General features: G+C 47.5%; 1 protein-coding gene across 1 annotated transcript in view; it reads right to left on the bottom strand.

The window, feature by feature from the left end:
- Window positions 1–19497, bottom strand: part of prkcea (protein kinase C, epsilon a) — a 48556-nt gene that overhangs the window by 19956 nt on the left and 9103 nt on the right. Inside the window, exons 2-10 of the mRNA XM_076999725.1 lie at window positions 15020–15083; window positions 4547–4712; window positions 4030–4064; window positions 3702–3790; window positions 3468–3597; window positions 3213–3355; window positions 2902–3001; window positions 2541–2746; window positions 1239–1412 (exon numbers count right to left, since the gene is read on the bottom strand). Coding sequence (XP_076855840.1) covers window positions 1239–1412; window positions 2541–2746; window positions 2902–3001; window positions 3213–3355; window positions 3468–3597; window positions 3702–3790; window positions 4030–4064; window positions 4547–4712; window positions 15020–15083 — 1107 coding nt within the window. The remainder of the gene's footprint in view (window positions 1–1238; window positions 1413–2540; window positions 2747–2901; window positions 3002–3212; window positions 3356–3467; window positions 3598–3701; window positions 3791–4029; window positions 4065–4546; window positions 4713–15019; window positions 15084–19497) is intronic.

Genomic DNA, 19497 nt, shown 5'->3' with positions numbered 1-19497 from the left:
CTCTGCACCAACATGTCTGACCATGGTCAAGGCAGGCCCCATCAGAGCCGCTTGTGTAACGTTATTTACATTTCTGAGCTGTAATTGCGGCCCGATAAGAACATGGCAGCGATCCCAGTGCTGATTAAGAACAGAGCCCAAGGTTCAGATCTAGTGCACCCGCCCCTTCACACACCCCACACCCAATCAATTCATCTCTGTCTTTTCCTCTCTCTCTTTTCTTCAGCGCTCACTTCAAATACTGCGACTCCTCTCTTCCACTACGTGCTCTGCGCCGCTGGTCTGTTTCCTGAGTGACTCTCCAGACTCTGAAATGGAGGTGAAACGGGAGGGTGCTCCATAGCGGGCGGGTGAAGGCAGGAGGAAGAGCCCCAGGAAAACGGGTCATGTGACCGAGGAAAAGGGCAAAACCAGACCTGGAGCACAGCCCAATCGGGAGTCGGACTAACACTACTGCAACACACAAAGGACACTTTTCAACAAATTTTCCTTCCTATACATACATTTTGTAATAATTTTCTAAAAACAACATACTTATCTACTCTATTCATTAGACGTTCCCTCCTTAACTAGAAGCAAAAACAGAAAATAAAACTATTTTACTATTAAAGCAATCTGATACCTCTTCTAGCACAAGTGGAAGATAAAAGCCATCAAACCACTTGCAAACATGCAAACATGGCTGACAATCCAATTTTAGGAAAACTCAGCCTTCTGTGTGCAGAGTGTATGGCCAGTAAGTCTATATCGCCCCCTATTGTTCAAACAACGCAATATACATGTAGAGTACAACACCTGGAAAAGTAATATATAGATGTTATATTAACAGTAATAGATGGAGTAATATACGCTTTCTTCATTATTCACCTTGCCATTCAGATGTTTGTCAGTTTAGACATTACAATACCTGAGAGATTATTAACAGAAAGAGTGGTATAGCCATACAGTACAGTAATTTTGTGACTTACACATGATTTATTTATGACATGGAATAATTGCACTTTAGTTGAATGCAGGTTGGTTGTGTCTGGTTGAAGGTTGGTAATGATTTGGTGTGGTTTTGCTAATGTTGGTCATGGGCTGGCGTTTCTAATTCGGTTGAAAGTTTGGTCATGGTTCGGTGTGCTTTGGCTGTAATGTGGTTGGTTGTGGTTGGTTTGTTTGGGGCAGGAATTTGGGTGAAGGTTGCTCATGGTTTGACGTGATTGGTCTGGTTCCTGTCAGCCAGATGGTCGCACCTTGGTCTGGAAGCAGCAGAAGAGCTGAGTGAGGTACGGGTGCTTTCGGGCCAGGGCCAGGATACGCTTCTCCGTGAGGGTGCAGTCCACATCATCGTCCTGCAGGATCACGTCTTTCTTCAGCACCTTCACGGCATACACCTCGTCCGTGCCCTTCAGTTCAGCCAGCATCACCTAGGAGATGTTTGGAGATGTTTGAGGAGGCTTGTTCTGCATGTGCACAGTAGCCATTCTGAAATGCAGCCAGTTAAAAATGGACTGCCCTGGGTGGGTGTGCAAAGATTGTGTCATATGCAATGGTAAAACATGCTCGTATCTTCATGACCTTGGAACGTGTGTTTTGCTAATTCCTGCACAAGAGTGGGTGGGCTGGCACAATAAAATAGGAGCTCTATGTAAATGAGGCAGTGCAAACGAATGTGTTGGTGTTGCTGTAAAAACCATTGTAGGCACTGTAGTAGGAACACAGAAACACAAGACTAAAGCCAGCAAAATAATTGTTTTAGTGATTTCACCCACAGGTACAAACAAAATTAGTATTCAAAATGGATAACAGTGGGTGATGAATAGGTCCTTGATAATAGTTATGATACAGTATGGAATGGATGTGACAAGTAACTAAACCTATGTAGAACGGGCGTCTCTTATATTGCTTTGAAAGCCTAATTAATTGTGGATTACATGCTTCATGATTCATAACAAGTCCTGCATTTACCAAACACACATACAGAGGGGTTTATGCGTAAACTGACAATCGTCAAACCTCGTGCTCCTTAGCCTTTTCAGGCCTGGTTGACAACATGCTAGTATTACCATGGTGCTCGCTGCAGATGTTTTAATTAGTGCTGTCAATTCCAGGTGCCGCGATTAAAAGTCCTCACCAGGATTTTGCTCAGGCTTCCTGGATTGTGTTGATTCCACTAATTTTACCTGGATTGCTAATTAGAAAATCTAGCAAGCTTGAGCAAAATCCTGGTGAGGACTTTTAATCGCGGCACCTGGAATTGACAGCACTAGTTTTAATGCATAAGAGATTAATTCATCACCACACTCTCCTACTCACAGTCCGCTTCAACTAGCTACGTAGTGCACCTCTGCTTATGAATGAAGGAAAAACGCAAGGGCCTTGGCTACGTCATTCAGCACTAAGATAAGATAAGATAAGATAACCTTTATTAGTCCCGCAATGGGGAAATTCACACAGCACTGACACATACTGTACTGTGATTGCCAGTGTGTTGCATGATGAACAAAAAATGACCTAAAACTTTGAGGGGGGGGGGGGGGAGTAGGAGGGGCTACCTTGCCAAAACTGCCCTTGCCCAGCACTTTGATGAAGGAGAAGTCAGAAAGGTTCATCCTCTTTGACTGGATGTTCTTCAGGTCTCCATTCTCACGGCCCTCGCTGTCCGAGCCCTGGAGACCAGTGGCTGGGGAGGAAGAGGAGGAGGACTTGTGCTCCTGGCCGAAGGACAGAGCTTTACGGATACTCTCTGGCTCTGCCAGCTCTGAGAAGAAAGGACAGCCAGAACAGGTCAGGGTCCCATGGCCTGAAGGATTGCACAGAATGATATTTCTGTTTGTGCCAGGGTGTTGGGGAGGGGTGCAGAGGTGGAGAGAGGGAAGGAGGGAGAGAGACAGGGGGGTAGGAGCTGTTTATTACCCTGCTCACAAGGTGATGTTGGAGCTGACTTGCATCGGTCTGAGTCCTCCGCTGCGGTGGCCTCTGATCCTGTTGTTGTGGCATCCTGGCCTGGAGTTAACTACACACAGCACAGACAGAAGCCTTTTAATTCTCTCCTGTGCCCACACTAATTCCACCGCACTCTACTGTGATTAGTCCGTCTCTAATCTATCATCGTCATCACCATAATCGTCTTCTCATGTCTGAAAAAGCCATCCATTACAGGATGATCTGTATTAAAGCAGAGTGCAATACCAGTTAAATCTGGTGTTTCTACTGCGCATATTTGCCTTTTTCCTGCGTTGGGTGCTGTTGGAGATCTTGTCTGGTGTCACTCCAAGATCAGACAAGACTTTAGCAATCCCTCTGGCATCCACCCCACAGTTGGGAGCTACGTTAGACTCACAACGTCGGTGAACATTCATTTTACAAACTGAAACACAGGCAGACAGACCCCAGACAAGACAGGTGTAGGGCAGATTATTACAGAGAGACAGATGAATGTTGAACACCTTCACACAACTACAATTCCCATGATCACTCACCTTTGCACTGGAGCCCCTGCCGCATCAGCCCCCACAACAACGAGCCGCAGTGGTCACAGAAGGTGGGAACTTTGTAGTTGTGAATACTGAACTTGTGAGGCATGTTTACGCTGAAGCGTTGAGAGCCAACCTGTGCACATAAACTACATTACCCATGATTCCACAGATAATTTGTTCAAAATATTGTATTGCAGAAACTCTAGGTGGGCTCTTGCATAAATGAAGTGCGCCAACCTCCTCTGGAGTGTCGTCCTGTTTCTTTAGCCCAGGACACTTTGTGATGATGAGCTCATGGCATCGTTTATGCACCACACAGGTACACACTGAAAAGAGTACACAAATCAATACGATGCTGTAACAATATGATGCAATCAAGCAATGTCCAACATTAATATCTAGCAAATGTCAATACCCTTCTGAAAATGTAGTCAGACACGGTCTCTGATATTTGCATTGCACTAGGGCATTTCAGATGAAACATTCTGGGGCATTCTGACCTCTAGTCATGTGATAGTTTAGGTACAGAATGCTTTTCACACGTGGAGGAGTAAAAGTTGCCAACCTTGACACTGGTATCCCTGCTTTCCTAACACGCCCCTGCAAAACACACATAACATGTGTTAGACGAACCTCAGTTCAACCCGTATAAATATCTGAATTCTCCACGGCACGGGAACGCTGCCAAGATTCTGCAATGCCATTTCTGACCAGTAGAGGGGGCCTTTGGTTTAAAAAAAAAAGTCATTTGTGATTGACACTCTAACTGAGGGCCAAAAAAGAGAACAATGTCTGGTGTCACACAGACACAGTGTTTACTCCATATGCAAATTCCTGCACAGTCTTGAAAGTAAATAAAAAATAATTAAAAGAGGTAAACACCAGGCTGTTAGAAGCAAAAATATCCATGGCTGCCTGTCTGGTCCATTAGCATGTCTTAATGTGGGAACTAGCTTAAATGGATGATGAGTCTACAGTAAAAACATTATAGTGTTATTGAAAATTAGAATGAGAAAACAAATATGTTGAAAGAGTGATAAACAGTCAAGCAGAGAGAGAACAAGAAAGAATAGTAGCCTTACCAGATGAAGTCTCGACAGTGTGAGCAGTAGGTGGGTTGTCTCAGGTAAGTGGCCATGAACTTGTGCCCATTAACCTGATGGACACGCCTCCGAACTGCCCCCTGACGCTTGCGGGGTCGCATGCGCTCACGGAACACTCGCTCTTCATTTTCACTGGATGCTGCCGCTGTCAATCATTGAGACAGACAAAGGAAGTTGTGCATGAAACAGGGCTGGACCACAATAAAACCCCTACACCCACCACCACAAGTTAAGGCCTCTTTAAGCCCCCTGTCCTCAGCTCACCTAATGCCAGCACACATTGCAAACAAACACATCTTTCATTCTCCTCTCCTCTCCCATCTGATATGATCTGTGTGCATTTGTGTGTGTGTGTGTGTGTGTGTGTGTGTGTGTGTGTGTGTGTGTGTGTGTGTGTGTGTGTGTGTGTGTGTGTGTGTATGTGTGTGTGTGTATGCATCATGAGAAAGACCTGAGGCCTGGGACCACCTGACCCTCCATGTCCTGCTCAGTCATGTGCATCAGAGTCCCGCAGGCCGAGGGTCAGCCCAGCACAGCTCAGCGGGACCTGCCCTCACTGTGCTGGGCACTGGAACTAAGACGGCTGGCCCGAAACCCGGCGGTGCTCAGAGAGGCAGCCCAGAACAGCTCCCTGTCCCCAAGCTACTCTCCATCGCTCGGGCACAACACAGCACTCTGTGTGTCTGTATGGGCACTAGCAGAAGGTTAATTCCTCTAAGCGCATGTACACACACACACAGCCCTCCCTATGATCCCCACTACAGGCCTCAGAAGAACCATGCTGTGTACTGTCTCAATAGTGTGTTGTGTCTCTGTGTTAAGTCAGTAATATTGACCAAGCTTGGGGTGTATGTACTGCTGTAAGGGCCACTGTTAGGGGCCATCAGCAGGATATGTGTGGGTGCATAGTGCTCCAGCAGCTTAGAGAGCAAGAACCCAGCACCACGAACACACACACACACACACACACACACACACACACACACGTCAATGATATATAGGGGATGTCTTCAGTCTGACTATCGTCCCTGCTCTACCGGTCCCCCCCCCCCCGCCTGTTCGCTCAGATAAGTGACAATGCCAGCATCTGGTCAAGAATATGCTTCTCACACTGGAATAATAATGGCATTAATTCTCTCTCTCTCAATCTCTGTCTCCCTCTCTCTCTTCATATCTCTCTCTATCTCTCTACCAATCTCTCCCTCTCTCACCCATCCATCACGTCCTCACATCTTCTCTCCCTCGCCACCATGCAGCCATCTTCCTGCGCTCTCTAGTTCTCCTTAACCTCATCTCCTCCCTCTCTCCCTCCCTCCCTCTGTCGGTGTGAGAGAGGAGGCTGCGGTGTGTGTCTGCAGGAGGCTGAGCTGATGAAGGGCCATGCAGACTGCAGCGTATAGGTGAGTTTCCACCCACGGTCAGCCAGCCAGGGAAACACAGGGCTCCCGTCGCCCACGCCACTTCAACCCCAGACAGGCCGTACGAGAGCACCACAAGCACTCTCCAACCCTGCCGCGGCCAGGACACATGCTAATTAAAACAGTATTCACCAGCGTAAGGGGGGCTGGAGCATACATCTGCTGGAACCACAGTGAAGGGATACATGGTCAATTCTATGGACCAGCGATACTGTCACATTGTTAATAATATTGAATGAAGTAGCAAGTATGTAATCCAGCGGCTTGACTGGTTTGAACTTGTGACAGACTATGATAGACGTCATCTAACATCTTATGTGTAAAACGTTCAGCTGAAGCTAAGGGGAACAATTTAAATAGAAATAGAGACAGAGAAGCCGAAATAAAGAAAAAAAAAATAAAGACATCCTTTGTGGGACCTATTAACTGGGTCACCAGAATTTTCAAGACGGCTGTGCTCGGTTTTTTATCTCTCCTCACTGTCTCTCTTTACACACACACACACACACACACACACACACACACACACACACACACACACACACACACACACACATACACACACACACTGGACAGGCGGTGGATGCAAAGAATAAATACACTGATATGATGTAGGTGCTGTGGTGTGTTGAGCAAAGATGTTATCTAACTAGCCATCTGGCAAATGACACACACATACACACGCACGCACACGCGCACACACACACACACACACACACACACACACACTCCCTGTCTTTCTCTAGATTACAGCAGAAAACTCCCCCACTAAATGCATACACAAAATGCTGCATTCAAACTGCAGTGGCGTTAGGAAGCGAGCCTTATGTTCTAGGCTTTGGAACTAAAAGCACATTGAGCTGGCAGCACACCTGAACGTGCAGCACACCTGAACGTGCAGCACACCTGAACGTGCAGTACACCTGAACGACACCTGAACGTGCAGCACACATGAACGTGCAGTACACCTGAACGACACCTGAACGTGCAGCATACCTGAATGTGTAGCACACCTGAACGTGCAGTACACCTGAACGACACCTGAACGTGCAGCACACCTGAATGTGCAGCACACCTGAACGTGCAGTACACCTGAACGACACCTGAACATGCAGCACACCTGAACGTGCAGCACACCTGAACGTGCAGCACACCTGAACTTACAGTACACCTGAACGACACCTGAACATGCAGCACACCTGAATGTGCAGCACACCTGAACGACACCTGAATGTGCAGCACACCTGAACTTACAGTACACCTGAACAACACCTGAACATGCAGCACACCTGAACGTGCAGCACACCTGAACGACACCTGAATGTGCAGCACACCTGAATGTTCAGCACACCTGAACGACACCTGAATGTGCAGCACACCTGAACGTGCAGCACACCTGAACAACACCTGAATGTGCAGCACACCTGAACAACACCTGAATGTGCAGCACACCTGAATGTGCAGCACACCTGAACGACACCTGAATGTGCAGCACACCTGAATGTTCAGCACACCTGAACGACACCTGAATGTGCAGCACACCTGAACGTGCAGCACACCTGAACAACACCTGAATGTGCAGCACACCTGAACATGCAGCACATCTGAACAACACCTGAATGTGCAGCACACCTGAATGTGCAGCACACCTGAACTGCAAAGACACCAAAACTGAACACACACTAAACAGTTCATTAGCATAAGTGCTAAACTCTGCTTTGTGTCATTCGTCTCTCTTACTATTATACATGCTCTATCTTTCCTCTGCATCTATTCATCCACTCCTCTAGTCTTTTTGTCTTTCAAACTCTCTCTCTCCTTCTCTCTCTCTCTCTCTCTCTCTCTCTCACTCTCTCTTCTCTTCTCCAGACCTTGCGCTTTCTCTGCCCCTCGAAAAACCTGAGCTCGCAAGCTCGTTTCCATGACGACTCCCGCAATCTAAACGATCAGCACGCCCAGACTGCCCCGCTGAACAAACATAGATAGAGACTAGAAGAGCCCTGCTGCTGGACCAATCGAACTGCATAAACCCACTCCTGGACCAATCAAATTGCCCGAGTCCATTCTAGAACTAATATATCTGTCTGAACCCAGACCTGAACCACACAATCTACTTGAACCCACTTCTGGACTAATTGATTAGATTGAACCTACTCCTGGACCAATCAATCAGCAACTCTTGAACTAATCAATCTGCCTGAACCCACTCCTGGATCAATCTGTTTGTGCCGCAACCTAAGGGGAAAGAGGAAGGTGTGTGTGTGTGTGTGTGTGTGTGTGTGTGTGTGTGTGTGTGTGTGAGAGAGAGAGAGAGAGAGAGAGAGAGAGAGAGAGAGAGAGAGAGAGAGAGAGAAAGCAAATGGGAGAAAGATAAAGGACAAAGTGGGAGGAGAGAAAGAAAGGATGGAAGAAGAGAGGAAAAGCTCAAGCCTGGAGCACATTGCAGCTCCCAACCTACAGAGAACATCAAGAGAGAAAGACAGAGAGAGGCAGAATGGCTAAAAATAGTGTCTCCCTCCAACGCCACCCCTTTCCCCCCAGCACACAGCCACTGACCACGCATATATTTGCATGATAAGTGGCATGGGGCTCAGCACACCGAGGACACATGAACCCTGGGAGAGAGTTCAGGTGAGGCTGAAAGGCCACGTGGGCGGGCACAGCGTACACAGGGCTGTTCTGTAAAGACATTTTGTTGTCTACTATTAGAACCGAACCTCTCCGTTGGCACATGTGCATTTCATCAGTCAGCCTCTGATGACCACTGATGAGGATTATGTGTTTACAGGTAAGGTCACTCTCAAAACAGCAGTGTCACTGGCATTTGTATTTTCATTAATAAATGAGACTCAATTAACATTCTAATAGTTCTAGCAATATTCAAATCGATGGTTATGTCTAATTAGTGTTCTTATTAAGCAGGTCTGTTAGTACTATGTACATTTGGTAAGGAAGCTTTTACCTACAAAGCTCCATCAGGAACTAATTGCAGAAAGATCTGAAATTGGAGAAATTCGGTTCAGGCTGAATTATATAATGGTTAAAGGTTTCGATCACTATGATTCCTGTATTATAATGTTCTGTTAATTGCTGGGCCAGGGCATAAAGCCTGCTTTGGCCAGGGCTCCCTTGTAAAAGAGATTTGAACCCCAGTGTTACTAACCTGGCTAAAGCTAGATTCACTAATTCCAAGCACACATTAGGATGGTCGTGGAGTGCTGCTGGGGGTTTTCCAGCATTTTACCTATGAGGTGATTCTTACATTTTATTTAGCACAAGACCATAGACCCACACAAAAGAACAGAAGAGGCAGAGTTGGCAGGGGAGATGTTTAATAACCATCCGAGGTCTGCAGTTCACTTATGTATATCTCAATCTATGCTATATCTTGTCAAACCATGGACTCCCAATATCATTAAAAACATCTCATCTATCTTGTCTAATTGATCTCTTCTCTGTTCCCAAATCATAAGGTCATTTATTGTGTTCAACCAGTTGTTGCATGTCAAGTTTCTTCATGTGTACAGATTTGAACTATGTCTTTGATTACAGCAGAACAACAAAGCAAAGAAACAGTAGAACTAGCCAGAGAGCTCACTAGTGAGAGAGAGCTCATTCATTGTGATGAGTTAACTGAATAATTCGATGTGATGAGTTCACTGAATAATTCGGTGTGATGAGTTAACTGTTCTGCGATGCTTCAGTACAGACGGAGTGAGGGGAGATCCCTGTCTAGTGCCTCTGCCCAATACGAAGGAACCAGACACACAACAATTTCTATTTACTGAAACTCTTGGACATTGAGAACATTCTTTATCCATTAAACAAAACCTTCACCAAATCCCAAAACGTTCCAAGTCTGAAAACAAAAAAGGACAGGAACGCTCTATCAAGAGTATTATCAGCAGGCCACCTTTTCAAAATAAACCCTGTCTGAAAAGTCTCTGTGGATGACGGTGTCTGCCATTAAGCTCATTACATGTGACATGTTCTGAGTGGAGTAAACGGATGATAACTGACTCCACCCTGGTGGTGTGGGCTTCACCAAGACCCCACCTGCGCCTAGTTACATGTGTTTGTTGAAGGTGCTGGGTACTAACTCAGCTCTTCTCAAGCCAATTAAGAGCACTTTCTTTTTTATTAAGGCTCTCAACCCACTAATATTACAACAGAATTGAAATATACAAAATTATAAATATTATCAATCCAAACTCAATGACTGATAAATTTAACACCGCCACTGGACTCTGGAGCAGTGAAGGTGCGTTTTCTGGAGTGATTAATCGAGCTTCTCCATCTGGCAATCTGATGGACAAGTCTGGGTTTGGTGGTTGCCAGGAGAATGGTACTTGTCTGACTGCATTGTGCCAAGTGTAAAGTTTGGTGGAGGGGGATTATGGTGTGGGGTTGTTTTTCAGGAGTTGGTCTTGGACCCTTAGTTCCAGTGAAAGGAACTCTGAATGCTTCAGCATACCAAGACATTTTGTACAATTCCATGCTCCCAACTTTGTGGGAACAGTTTGGAGCTGGCCCCTTCTTCTTCCAACATGATTGTGCACCAGTGCACAAAGCAAGGTCCATGAAGACATGTATGGCAGAGTCTGGTGTGGATTAACTTGAATGTCCTGCACAGAGTCCTGACCTCAACCTGATAGAACACCTTTGGGATGATATAGAGCGGAGACAGAGAGCCAGGCCTTCTCGTCCTACATCAGTATGTGACCTCACAAATGTCCTTCTGGAAGAATGGTCAAAAATCCAAATAAACACACTCCTAAATCTTGTGGACAGCCTTCTCAGAAGAGTTGAAACTAGCTGCAAAGGGTGGACCAACGTCATATTGAAGTCTATGGATTAGGAATGGGATGTCACTTAAGCTCATGTGTGAGTCAAGTAAGGTGAGTTGACTACCCATCAATGGATGCAGGGACATTTAGATTGACCTAGGGGCTCCCAACTCTGTGGCCTGTAATCGATTCAGCCTCTTGTGGTTGTAATTTCAGATGAAAAAAAATCGTGCAGTCCAATTTCAAGACTGTCTTGAGGGATTCCCTTCAATGATTTCAGTGAAAATAATATTGTCCCGTATAGTATGAGATATTACCCCACATAGCATAAGATATTACCCCGCACAGTATGATACTGCAGCACTAATGTTGTTTATACGACTGCCTTATTTTCCATTTATAACCTGCTTACAGTGGGCTGTAACTGAGTAACAGTTATTTCATCATTTCATTCTCTTTCCAAACCTCCTCAGTCAGTTTATGGATAAATTTGACACTCACTTTCAGCTCTTCAATATCACTTTTTAAGTGTCTAGTAACTCAAGTTTAATTTGTTTCCCATGAACAGCTAGAAGAATATCATGATTCACTTCAATTATTTCTGAGATGCCGTCAACTAAGAGAGGGATTCTTTTCTTCCTCTATGAAAAAGCTTGATGGCGTTGATATGGTCTTGTGTGGAGTTTTGGAAATTTACATTTTAGCAGTAAATGAAATGTACCTGTACATCGGTTTGGTGAAGAAAACCTCATGTATTTCAGTTCACTTGGAATGCTGACATTGCAGGAAATTCTACTGTGCAATCAGACACTGATGCACTTTAAACTGCCTCAAAGAAATACCACATCTATTTAAAAATGGTAAAATTGTCTTACAATTGTCTGGAAGCTCTCCACCACAGTCAGAGCCACTCACACATGTGCATCACCTGTCTCACCTCTAATAAAGTGGTCTGTAAGTGCACTTAAGTGTGCATATGTGTGTGTGTGTGTGTGTGTGGGCCCATGTGTTAATTCATGGCTCAGTCTTACTGGCTATTTTAAGACTCCGAGCCTTGGCTCGCCAATATGCTGGACCCAGTAGAAACATTTCCAGACACACAGACAGACACTCAGACAGACAGAAACACCCCCGCACACACTGAGCCTCTCTGGGTACACGACCACTCCACACACTCAGTTCAGTGTTAGTTAATGACTGTGATCCAGTTGGGTGAGCTGTTCAGATGCAGGTGAGTCATTTGGGTAATACGTGGAGCGCTGCGAACAGAGGCGAATAAAGACAGGAGCTGAGCGTTTAACTCCTTTGATGGGAGGTGTGTGCCAAAAACAGGACATGGGTCACACACAAGCAGGGCTGCTGGGCCTTGGGCTTCCTCTTCCAGTGTGTGTTTTCATGTTTATACTTCTCAGGCTCTGACTACTTCATACACACATATTTTAGACTGGTTTAATAAAATGCGCTGGCAGATGACCAGTGCTGGCCTTTAGAGAGGAACGGAGCCATAAATACCTCTGTGCAGTCATCAGCACACAGCGCTGAGGGGTAGAATGATTAAGAAAGGCGTGGGAACATGGAGAATCGAAGCATGTCATTAACTCCAGTTCATGTTCGTGGGAGGTGCGGCTGACATGCATGTGCCAGTACCTTCCATTTCAGCCTTTCTTGAATGTGGCCCATAATTCTTCTGTTAAAGGTTTTGTTTGTTTGTTTTACAGCAAGATCTGCTTTTGGTAAACGGAGCTCACTCCATGTGTCACTCCACAGTTCAGCGCGATGCGGAGTCAGTCTGTGTAAGTGGCGGGGAACAGGGGAGTCAGCAGACATGAATCCAGATTCAATTTACGACTCTTAACCCTCACTTCTGTACAGCAGGTGAGGGCTAGGCCAGTGGGATTGTGGGTAATTGTTCAGGCATTGTGGGGAGCTGCAGTTTCTATGCTATCCAGGACTGCATAGCTGGAGGCATCACTGAAAATAGCTCAATAGCTCAACTCCTCCACACTGTTTCTCCTGTGTGTGTGTGTGTGTGTGTGTGTGTGTGTGTGTGTGTGTGTGTGTGTGTGTGTGTGTGTGCCTGTAGAAAAAGAGAGGGAAAGGTTCTCTTTTCTCCACTGTCTCAGCGCAGGGAACTTTGCTCACACTTGCTGCAATGGCAGAGGTCGGAGGTCATGACCCAGTCGCAATTAGCATCGATGAACAAAATCTATTGGGTAAGTGTCTTTTTTTCCAGATACTGTGCCTTCCAAAAATATGACCTCCCAAATGTCACTTAACCCTATGGAAGCATGAGCAGTGTGGCCACAGGTCACTGTTGCATCATTTCAGTTTGCCAACAAGTTGATTCAATAAGTTAATTCAATAGTGAGGACACATCCATAGCAGGTCCCAGAGTGAATGAAGGTGTTCATAGTTCTCGTGGTCTGGGTGACATAAGTATATTGGCCATATATGCATGTACAATGCTGCTGCATCCCAGACACACATGTGGAGTTCCAGTTTTGTAATTAATTGTAATTGTTTAATTGCATCAATTAAAAAAAATAAACTTGTTAAAAGCTGTTTATCTCTCAGGACCATGTAATTGTTTTAATAAGGAGGGTGATGGGGAAGGTTCATGTGGGTGCCTGTGTTTACCACCTGTAGAACCTGCATTTGAGACTTGGGTATGTCTGCTAATCTCAGCATTTCTCACAGAAGACTCCTAATGTTTTTCTCTGGGTTTCCAGGCATTTTTTTGTTCTGAAAACACAAAATGTATTCAATGAATATGCACACACACACACACACACACACACACACACACACACACACACACACACACACACACACACACACACACACACACACACACAGACACACACAGACACACACACACACTTGTGTGATTCGTGGTTGTGTGTGTGTGTGTGTGTGTGTGTGTGTGTGTGTGTGTGTGTATGGATGCAAGATCAGCAGCACCAGGCCCAGCAGGATGAGCGCTATGGATCAATGAAGCAAATCAACCAAGAATCAATGGGCATGTGAGCACAGTGGACACTGCCACCTTGAGAGGGGAGGGTTCACGGCCCAGTGCCGCCCTATGGGAACAAGCCCATTCAAATGAGACATGAAAGATGTTGCACTTTCATTAGGGCTGCATGCAAAATGAGTCAGCAGTGAGCACATGAAGCCACGCCCAGACATTAGCCCTGATTGGTTGTTTGCACTGAGTGTAGACATGCTGGGGTTAAAGTGAAATTAGTTACCAACACCTCCCAGCAGGGGGCCATGATCACAGTGTCAACCACCCACCGAGACCACTATCATTTACACCCTAATCGACCATCTGTGTGTTTGTGTTTTCTGTGTGTCTGCTAAATTTGTCAGTGTACTCTGGAATTCAGGGGGCTATTATTGCATAAGGTTGGTAAAACTAGCTCAGTGTGTTTAACTTATTTGTCTAAAGAACAGACTGTGTTTTGGGAAGAGGAATGCTCTCAGTATTGTTTAAACAAAACAAAATCTGCTTCTCAAAGTTTGATCCAACACTGTCCACTGATGGCTTTCTCTGAGCCAGGGAAAGGCCATGTTGCACTTGTGCGGAACGTTGCTGAGCTAAGCCAAAGTGTGTGTGTGTGTGTGTGTGTGTGTGTGTGTGTGTGTGTGTGTGTGTGAGAGAGAGAGAGAGAGAGAGAGAGAGAGAGAGAGAGAGAGAGAGAGAGAGACAGAGAGACGGACAGAGAGAGAGACACAGAGAGAGAGAGAGACAAAGAGAGAGAGCGAGATCCTGTAAGTGACGAGGTGTGCACTGTGCTCAGTCTGACTGTGGTGAGCTTGCTGAAGCAGTGGGAACTCTAGAGTTATCTCCGACAATGTCATCTTCATCATCATCCTCATCGTCATCTTCACTGTGCTAGCTCCCACACACGCTCGCAGTTTAAAAGAGTGGGATATACCTGATGCTATCTCCAGCACATATGCACACAAACAAATGCACACATGCACACATACATACATGCGCACACACACACGTGCACACACACACACACACACACACACACACACACACACACACACACACACACACACACAATTCCAGCTGGGTTCCAGTATATCCAGTTGGTGTACTGTACATGCATCAGAAGTGCAGGAAAATGTGAGACCCGTCCACTGAATAAAAAATCAGAACCCACATCAGATCTTCTCACTCACATTCAGGGGACCGATTCAAACTAACAAAACAACTGAAGTGGAGCATGAATTACCTTCACTGGAGGACCCTGACAGGTCGATGATGACGTAGACTTTGCCCTCTGGCTCTAGGTCAATCTGAGGAGAGAACACACATACATGATGTGAGATTAGAGGACATGCTACAATCCCTCCGATGGCCTCAGAGATTATACCATCGCCGTGACTTTAAAGCACTGCTCACATCATCCTCCACTGTCTAATAATCTACTCTCATCAGGCTCAGGGCTGCATAGGCTCTAAATTCCCTCATTCTGAACAAACTCATCAGGGGTATTTCAAGTTTGACGAGCGTCATCGGATTCAGTCCAAGTGTGAAGTAGAATCCAAGGGGGAATTTTTGCTTGCAACTTTCAGGTTGAAGACATAGATCTGCCCACACAATCACATAAGCACACATTATAATCATCATCATCATCATCATCATCATTATCATCCTCCTGCTCCTATTCTTCCTCCTCCTCCTCCTCACCATCATCATCATTCTCCATGTAGCCCTTTTTCTGAGCCTCTGTGGACAAGCTGTCCTGCTGGGAGAAAGCATGGAGACTTTGCCTCTTCTCCTTTGCCACCTCATATGGTGAGTGGTGTGTGAGAGACCCACGCGGGGCCCGGTGCCCGGTGACCAGCCGGACCTGCACGTCCACCAGCCAAGCCCAGCATGAGGGCGTCACACTGTCAGGAACACGCTGCTTAATCTCATTATCCAGAAAGGGAGGAGAGAGGGAGAGTGGAAGACAGAGAGAGAGAGAGAGAGAGAGAGAGAGAGAGAGAGATGGACAGGGGGTGGAGAGAGTGAGTGTTGCGGTGTGTCCCATGGCCAGAGGAGCGCGGGGGAGTCAGCCAACTGTCTGACTTTGGACATATAAAAGCTTTTGGATTCAGAGAAGCTCTGCAATGTGCAGCAGGCGCTGGAGAGGAAGATCGGCCACACGCCAGCCACGTGTGTGTCTCTGCTCTCACGCCAGCCACGTGTGTGTCTCTGCTCTCACGCCAGCCACGTGTGTCTCTGCTCTCACGCCAGCCACGTGTGTCTCTGCTCTCACGCCAGCCACGTGTGTCTCTGCTCTCACGCCAGCCACGTGTGTGTCTCTGCTCTCACGCCAGCCACGTGTGTGTCTCTGCTCTCACGCCAGCCACGTGTGTGTCTCTGCTCTCACGCCAGCCATGTGTGTGTCTCTGCTCTCACGCCAGCCACGTGTGTGTCTGTGTCTCTGCTCTCACGCCAGCCACGTGTGTGTCTCTGCTCTCATGCCAGCCACGTGTGTGTCTCTGCTCTCACGCCAGCCACGTGTGTGTCTCTGCTCTCACGCCAGCCACGTGTGTGTCTCTGCTCTCACGCCAGCCACGCGTGTCTCTGCTCTCACGCCAGCCACGTGTGTCTCTGCTCTCACGCCAGCCACGTGTGTCTCTGCTCTCACGCCAGCCACGCGTGTCTCTGCTCTCACGCCAGCCACGTGTGTGTCTCTGCTCTCACGCCAGCCACGTGTGTGTCTCTGCTCTCACGCCAGCCATGTGTGTGTCTCTGCTCTCACGCCAGCCACGTGTGTGTCTGTGTCTCTGCTCTCACGCCAGCCACGTGTGTGTCTCTGCTCTCATGCCAGCCACGTGTGTGTCTCTGCTCTCACGCCAGCCACGTGTGTGTCTGTGTCTCTGCTCTCACGCCAGCCACGTGTGTGTCTCTGCTCTCACGCCAGCCACGTGTGTGTCTCTGCTCTCACGCCAGCCACGTGTGTGTCTCTGCTCTCACACCAGCCACGTGTGTGTCTCTGCTCTCACGCCAGCCACGTGTGTGTCTCTGCCCTCACGCCAGCCACGTGTGTGTCTCTGCTCTCACGCCAGCCACGTGTGTGTCTCTGCTCTCACGCCAGCCACGTGTGTGTCTCTGCTCTCACGCCAGCCACGCGTGTCTCTGCTCTCACGCCAGCCACGTGTGTCTCTGCTCTCACGCCAGCCACGTGTGTCTCTGCTCTCACGCCAGCCACGCGTGTCTCTGCTCTCACGCCAGCCACGTGTGTGTCTCTGCTCTCACGCCAGCCACGCGTGTCTCTGCCCTCACGCCAGCCACGTGTGTCTCTGCTCTCATGCCAGCCACGTGTGTGTCTCTGCTCTCATGCCAGCCACGTGTGTCTCTGCCCTCACGCCAGCCACGTGTGTCTCTGCTCTCACGCCAGCCACGTGTGTGTCTCTGCCCATGCTGATCATGTATACCCACATCCAGCACCCTGGATTTGAACTCACACACACACACACACACACACACGCACACACACACACACACACACACACACTACACACATACAAACACACCTTACTTTACACCTGTGTTCTCTGATACAAGAAAATAAATTATGTCAGAATTCCAGTTGAGGACACTGGGCAAGTGTAAACTGTATGACTACTTGAAGTCCTGGAAGTGTGTAAACATACAAGTCTCTACTCATTGCTCATCTTGACAGACACATTTACGTTATGGCAAATCATGGTTGATTCAAACGAAAATAGCAGACTGCAAGTAGCTAATGATGTCATATTGAATGGGCGCAGATGATGACACGTCTGTTGTCCTGCCACAAAGACCCTCCCCCCATCCTCTCTCTTCCTGTGATGTCATCAGATTCCATTCAACTGCTGCCTCTTCAAGCGTGGTTGTCTCGGAGGTGCAACGGCTACTAAATATAGCTAAGGAAGGAAAAGCCTCCGAGTGTGTGTGTATACGTGCTAACCCGCCTGCAGTGTGCAATTTTCCCTGATGATACTGTCTGTATAAAAGGACGTAAACACTTTGCAGCTAAACAATGTTGGCAAGAGAGGGTTGAGATTCTCTGACTGTGTGTGTGTGTGTGTGTGTGTGTGTGCCTGTCTGTCTGTCTCACAGTGCATACCGTACGAGTGTGTCCTCTTTCACCGCTGCAGTAGACGTCCAGGCACTGAGAGCATTGTTTCCCTCTCACTCACTCCAGACGGCCTTGGCAGACTGCAGACTGCAGTAAAAGTACTGCGCATGCACACAAGCACACTCAGGCACACACACACACACACACACACACACACACACACACACACACACACACACACACACACACACGCACACTCAGGCACACTCAGGCACTCACACACACACGCGCACACGCACACGCACGCACACACATGCACACTCAGGCACACTCAGGCACACACTCATACACGCTCGCATGCATGCACACACACACACACACGTTTGTTCGTGCGCACACATGCACACATACATAGACACACACACACGCATACACACACAGAGCAGACAGTAGTGTCGTGCCCCAGTAATGGCCTCACTACAGTTCACAGAGGTTTAAACAGAGTGAGCTCAAAGCCATGCCAAATAACGCTTCAACCACTCACACACACACACAGACACACACACACACACACACACACACACACACACACACACAGTAGAGCCAGCAAAACTCTATTCTTCCATTACCGAAAGGAACAAAGCCTATGGCACAGCACCAGGCTCTATCAGATGGCTTCAGATGCAATACATTCACCCCCTCACAATGAGTTAGAGCAGCTGGCATGCTAAAGCCACGCACTACACATAATATACTAAAAGCATCCTCACAAAAGCACTTTGTATGAAGTCAGCAGGCAGCAGAGAGATTACAGAGCATGTGTGCACATGTACACAGGCAGACAGTAAATCGCATCACCAAATAATAAAAATAATAATCCTTTTGATATAAGATCATCATCATAATGGGAGAGGTTACTAGTCTGGTCTGGGTTTCCCAACACGTAACAGGAAGATCCTCGTTAAATGGCAGGGAGGGCATGACACTGAACCTGCGACTCTAAACCTCACTCTGGTTCTCATCCCTGCCAAGCATTTAGGAGCCCCGGGGCCCTTTCACCCCCTGCCCCAGCAGAGCGAGCATCCAGAGCAGCACACAAGACCCGGGGCAGCACAAGGCCCGGGGCAGCACAAGACCCGGGGCAGAACAAGACCCGGGGCAGAACAAGACCCGGGGCAGCACAAGACCCGGGGCAGCACAAGACCTGGGGCAGAACAAGACCCGGGGCAGAACAAGACCCGGGGCAGCACAAGACCCGGGGCAGAACAAGACCCGGGACAGAACAAGACCCGGGGCAGAACAAGACCCGGGGCAGAACAAGACCCGGGGCAGAACAAGACCCGGGGCAGCACAAGACCCGGGGCAGAACAAGACCCGGGACAGAACAAGACCTGGGGCAGTACAGCATGCGAGAGCTGAGTGACAGGCCTGCCCATCACCGACTGGACTAGGGTGCTGAATAATGCAGTGTTGCTGTTGAGTGCAGACCTGTATCACACACACACAAACACACACACACGCACACACATGCACACACACACACGCACAAACACACACACATGCACAAACACACACACATGCACAAACACATACACACACTGAATATACATGCCCTACACATAGATAAAAGAGAATAAAGAGGAGGACAGAGAGGA

The sequence above is a fragment of the Brachyhypopomus gauderio genome, chromosome 3, assembly GCF_052324685.1.
Source record: "Brachyhypopomus gauderio isolate BG-103 chromosome 3, BGAUD_0.2, whole genome shotgun sequence".
NCBI lineage: Eukaryota > Metazoa > Chordata > Actinopteri > Gymnotiformes > Hypopomidae > Brachyhypopomus > Brachyhypopomus gauderio.
The sequence above is the reverse complement of the archived record's forward strand: the minus strand, read 5'-3'. Positions and strand labels throughout refer to the sequence as shown.